The 5,649-nt window shown below is 56.4% G+C and overlaps 1 protein-coding gene across 3 annotated transcripts; it reads left to right on the top strand.

Annotated features, from left to right (window-relative positions):
• The first annotated feature begins 188 nt into the window (after window positions 1-188).
• TMEM187 (transmembrane protein 187) lies at window positions 189-5,393 on the top strand. Of its 3 annotated transcripts, none has more exons than XM_067723887.1 (2): window positions 189-446; window positions 4,019-5,393. In XM_067723887.1, exon 2 carries the CDS (start codon window positions 4,268-4,270, stop codon window positions 5,066-5,068), a length of 801 nt encoding a protein of 266 aa, XP_067579988.1. In that variant the 5' UTR covers window positions 189-446; window positions 4,019-4,267; the 3' UTR covers window positions 5,069-5,393. The 3 variants fall into 3 exon arrangements, with proteins under 3 accessions (XP_067579988.1, XP_067579987.1, XP_067579986.1); XM_067723886.1 differs by having other exon boundaries at window positions 189-472; window positions 4,023-5,393; XM_067723885.1 differs by having other exon boundaries at window positions 189-472.
• Window positions 5,394-5,649: the final 256 nt, after the last annotated feature.

The following is a 5,649-nucleotide window of genomic DNA, read 5'->3' as shown; positions in this document are numbered from 1 at the left end:
CCGAAGCCCGCCTCCGGGGGAGCCGGAGGCGGGGTGGGAGTGAGCGGTAACGCGGCCTGGCGCGCCACGCCGGGGGCGGAGCCCTCCCAGGCTCCCAGGCCTGCTGTCCCGCCCCCACGCGGGGGCGCCGCCGCGGCCAACGGCGCCCCGAGAAAAAGAGCGGGGCCGCCGCGCGCCGAGCCGCCTGCCGCCCCTCCTGCTGTCGGGCGGGCAGCCAGGCTGGCCGCGCCTGAGGCGAGCGGGCGGGCGCGGGAGCGGTCCGCATCGCCCCGCGTCACCTCGCGTCACCCCGCCCCGCCTGCTTCCCAGGACTCCGCGCCCCACCCCGCGCGCAGGCGCACGGCCGCCTTTCGGCTCCGCCCTTTTTCGAGATTTGAATTTCCCCCAGCAAAGCGAGAGAGGCAAAATACCCGGATGGTGATCGCTGGCCTTTTCGCGCCAATCCTGTAAGTTCTCACAACAACCTTGAGAGGTGGGTACTGTCATCACCCCTATGTTCCAAATCTTGCAGGAGGCTGTCTGGTCGCTGCACTGTCATGCTCACTGCCAGACGCAGGGTGTAATGCGCTGCTCTCCGGGCTCTTGGAATGACAACAGATGATTTTTCTTGTTTCTCTCATCTTTATTTGATCTTTACATTCACCAACCTCCAGCCGAAATTTGGCCTTTCCCGCAATTACGAGTGTAGGCAGCAAAGCACAGAGGGTTAGCCTGGTGACTGTGTCACCAAAGGAAATGACAGATCATTTGAGATCATATAAATTTTCTTGTAGATATCCTGAAATTAAAGAAATTACACGTTATTATAGAATAACTGCTTTGAAATTACTGTAGTTGGGCTTCCCTGGTGGTGCAGTGGTTGGGAGTCTGCCTGCCAAGGCAGGGGACATGGGTTCGAGCCCTGGTCCGGGAAGATCCCACATGCCGCAGAGCAGCTAAGCCCGCGCGCCACAGCTACTGAGCCTGTGCTCTAGAGCCCGTGAGCCACAACTACTGAGCCTGCATGCCACAACTACTGAAGCCAGCGTGCCTGGAGCCCGTGCTCCGCGGCGGGAGGGGCCCCTGCGGTGGGAGGCCCGCGTACCACAGCTGGAGAGAGCCCGCTCGCAGCAATAGGACCCAACGCAGCCAAAAATAAATAACTAAAATAAATAAATTTATTTTAAAAAGGAAATTACTGTAGTTATTCAACCTGCCCATAGATCCTGTAATTTAACCTATTAGTAAAGAAGCACGTATATTACTATAGCATACATTTTCAAAAATACTTTAATAACTGTCTTTCGACATATTAAGTTTCTGTTGTAATTCTGTTTTAGTTTATGCATTTGGAAGCATTTGTTTGAGAAAAGACCAAAGAGTCCTGTGACACAGGCAAAGGACAAGAGCCCTCATCTGTGTTTCTGTGCCACCAACTGCCCTAGGTGACCTTGTCCGTTCACGTCACCTCTCTGGCCCCAACTCCTTCGCCTGTAAAATAAGGAAGCCAAGCTGCTGGTTCCCAGGCGCCTTAGCCACATTCAGTGATTCTGTCCTCAGAGTTCAAGAATCACTACGGTAGTTCCAGGCTCCTTGGGCATCCAAGTGGCCCAGATTGAGCTCTCCTGCTGCTGGTGTCCCACGGTACAGCCCTCAGACTGGCGTCCCCTTAGCCGCAGAAAGGGAACAAGGTGGTCAGGGTAGTCACGGGCACGGTAAGCAGTTGTCATGAATGATACAGGCCAAAGAAACCACCACTGTGACAGTGACAGTGGCTCCTGCTTCAATGCATACAGACTGCGGAAGCAGGAGAGTTTAAGGAACACGTCTTAACCCCTTAGCCAGGAGATTGTCACGTTTTGCAGGACTTCCCCCAGAGACCCCAGCACCCCACCAGGGGAGAGCCCTTGGACCTTCATGTGCCGGGGGAAGCTGGGAAGAACTTTGAGAGTCATGTAACAAGTGTCACAGCACCTCAGGGGTACAGAGGAGCTAGGCCATAAGGTACCCAGCCTGGCCTTCCTGGTGGACTTGGGAAGTTCGTTTGATTACACGTCACTTTCAGCTTGCGCAAGGGCTCAGTAGCCTCTGGCCAGCAGTGGGAGAGGAGTCACTTTCCACGCCCTTCCTGGGCCTCCTTGTCTATCAAGCTGACAGTGCTGGACTCCGGTCCCCAGCTCTCCTCCATGCTGGCTGGCAGACGAGAGGGTCAGGCTGGCGCTGGCCGCGTGGGGCCCAGGAGGCCTGGGTCTTCACACCAGGGAGTCGGGCCCCAGGTGGCGCCAGGGAAGGACCTGGAGAGACGAGGCCGGGCCTCAGCTGGTGTCCCAGCCAGACTCAGGAGCGGAATGGGGAAGTGCTGGTGCCAGAGCGGAAGGCATAGCCGAGTTGAGGGTGTAAGCAGGCCAGGCACAGGAGGGACCCGCAGGACTACATGAGCACGGCACTTTGGTGTCTGCGAGAGGTTGGGGCATGATCGTGTGTGAGTGGAGAGCCGGCCACCGAAGGGTGCTAAGCAGGGGCGGCCCTTGAGGGAGATGCTGGGGGCTGCTGTGTGCAGACCACGTTAGCGGTGGCCAGCCTGGAAGTGGGAAGCCCGGGGCAGGGGCAGCCCCCCAGCCTAGAGGCTCCTTAACCGGAAGCCGCAGCGGGGAGGCGTGAGACAGCGCTGCGTGCTGAGGTGGCGGTCAGGACAAGGCCTGCGGTTCCCTCGTGGAAATGCCGGTCCCCTTAGCAACAGGCCCCCAAGGCAGGATGGGGGCCAGAAACCTCACCAAGACACCCAGCGGGCCCCGTCCCGGATCTTCCACGTGGGCCCCACGGCCAGTCTGAGAAGCGAAATGGCAAACAGGATGAGGAAAAAGAGCAGGGGTGCTGGTTTGGGGCTTGAACCGAAACTGAGCAGGTCTTTGCTGAGCAGCGGAGGGCGAGCGCAGAATCAGACCCTGCCCGGCCCTTTCAGGGCCTGAACTGCAGGAGGGCAGGTGGACATTGGGCCTCAGAAATAAACTGTGGTCTACATAGCTAAGAACTCATTTAATTCACACCATGACTCTGCAGGGAGGTACTGGTAGCATCCCCATTCTGCAGGTATGCAAACCGAGGCCCGGAAGGGTTAAGGCCCAAGATCACACGGTTAGTAGCTGGGGGCACTGGGCTTTGAACACGGACAGTCCCTCTCGTCCCCATGCTTGCCTGCCTGATTGCTGTCTTCGCTTTGAGTCACTTTCAGGGCATTGAACCTCTTCTCTTGTTGATATTAATACATCTCTTGGCTACCCGGCCAGCTTACACTGCAGCAGGCCCCAGAGCAGTTGACGGTCCATGAAAAGTCCACATTGTTTGAAAATTATCGGACTGCTTCTGTGACTGCAGGAAGTGGAAGGTTTTCTTGTGAGCCAAGGACAGAAGGTGATTTTGAAAGGCGTGGTACTTCAGGGGCAGGCAGGAGGGTGAACCAATGGGGGACGGCTCCCTGTGCCACCTGGCCTCACATCTAAGAAGCAGAAGGGAGTCCTCCCCCGCCCTCCTCCTACCCACCCCCGCCATCCTTGCCTTAGATTCCAGAACTCGGACCACAGCAAATGGTTTCTCTTTTAACTGGGTATTTGGTTCAAAGGGCTTTGGGACTGGCTTGGAAACTTCCACATTTGTAATGTCACTGAGGTGGAAAAGCCCATTCTGAGTTTTAACAGCAGACCTAGGAAAGATTTAAGTCTCCAAATGCAGTGGCTCGAAGGGAACTAGGGCAAAGGGGCGGGACTTGTATAGCACACAGATGAAAGAACAAGAGCATAGGTATCAGGAGAGAGGGGCACAAAACCTCTAGGTGAAAGAGGGTTCTAGAGCCTTCTAGAGGCCGTGCATAAGAAGGTGAATGGACTGGGTATTCCTGCACTTTTATTTCTGTGGGGTTTTTTGGGTTTTTTTCTGATGTTGGTGGATCCTGAGGCTGAGAATCGGGAAGATGGAGACCCTTTTTCGGATGGATTTCTTTCTACCCACACTCTTTAAGTACACTCTTTTTGTAACCACAAAGGAAGAAGGCAGAACGATCCTCCACTGGTGCCAACCAATCAGCAGAACCCTCGCCTTCCTCTGGGCCACTACCTCCACGCGGGGCAAGGTCGCAGCATCTGCGTCGGAAATCACGGGGAATTCTTCCTGCTGGCTCAGCTGGGAGGCCGAGGAGTGTTTTGCAAAAAAACTGTTTATCTGAATTCTGAAATAACAGTGGAGACGGCTGCTCTCTTAAGCTCTCCGACCCAGGTCACACATAGGGTTCCAGATGAAGCCCGAGTCGGGGCAGGCCCTCTTGCACGTGGCCCTGGTCAGCTGCCTCTGCGCGGCCACCGTCCACACCGGCGTTTTCGCAGGTGTCTCTGTCGCAGTGGGCTATGAGCACTACGCCGAAGCGCCGGTCGCCAGCCTCCCTGCCTTCCTGGCCATGCCCTTCAACTCGCTCGTTAACGTGGCCTACGTGCTCCTGGGGATGTACTGGCTGCAGAGCAAGGCCAGCGCCCCGGGAGGCCCCACAGAAGCATGGAAGGCTTGCTACATGAAGGACGTCTTTGCGGGCATGGCCCTGGTCTACGGCCCGGTTCAGTGGCTGCGCATCACGATGCAGACGCGCCCCACCGCCGTGTTGGACCAGTGGCTCACCTTGCCCATCTTTGCATGGCCGGTGGCCTGGTGCCTCTGCCTGGACAGGGGCTGGAAGCCCTGGCTGTTCCTGGCTGTCGAGGGCCTCTCCCTGTGCAGTTACAGCCTGGCCCTGCTGCACCCCCGTGGGTTTGAGGTGGCACTGGGTGTACACATCGCAGCAGCTGTGGGGCAGGCCCTGCGCACTCAGGGCCGCCACGGCAGCGCTTCCTCGGGGAAGTACTTGGCTCTGGGCGTGCTCTGCTGCCTGGGTTTTGTGCTCCTCAAGCTGTGTGACCACGAGCTCTCGCAGTGGCGTCTCTTCCAGCGGCTCACGGGCCACTTCTGGTCCAAAGTCTGCGATGTGCTCCAGTTCCACTTTGCCTTCTTGTTCATGACCAACTTAAACACCTGCCGAAGATGCCCTCCTGCGGAGAAGATGCGTTAAAGTGTGGAAGGAAGGTGCTTACCCACCCTAACATCAAAATGCGCCCTCCGCTGGCATCCTGTCATCAGTGTTCAGAGTCCTGGGTGCAGCAAGATAGGATGATGACAGAAGACTGCCCCTTCCTTCAAACGTATGGGCTTCAATACTCTGAGTATGAATATTCAACATTATGAAACGTTATGCTGTCTGCAACTTACTTTCAAAGGGTTAAAGCAAATATCTAAGGGCCGGGATGTGGGGTTCCATTTTACTATTCTTGTAATTTTTCTGTAGTTTGAAATTTTTCAAAATAAAATGTTGGGGGGAAATGACCCCAAGAAATCCATCAGACTCACGGTTGGACAAAGAATGGTTGTCTGCTTCGGGATGTGGGCTACAAGCATGGGCTGGCCGACAGTGGGGCAGGGTAGCCTCTGGCTGGCGTGCCAGGCCAGGCGCTGGGGTTACAAGTGAGCGTCTCCAGAGGTATCTGGCCTCAGGGAGACTGAGTCATAGTAAACACACGCGCCTAGCAGACTGGTGGGGAAATCCGAAGCCCAGAGCACTAACTCACTGTGCCATCTGTGACTGCCAAGCTGACA

The sequence above is a fragment of the Pseudorca crassidens genome, chromosome X, assembly GCF_039906515.1.
Source record: "Pseudorca crassidens isolate mPseCra1 chromosome X, mPseCra1.hap1, whole genome shotgun sequence".
Lineage (NCBI taxonomy): Eukaryota > Metazoa > Chordata > Mammalia > Artiodactyla > Delphinidae > Pseudorca > Pseudorca crassidens.
Note: the sequence above shows the minus strand (reverse complement) of the source record. Positions and strands in the feature narration are given on the sequence as shown.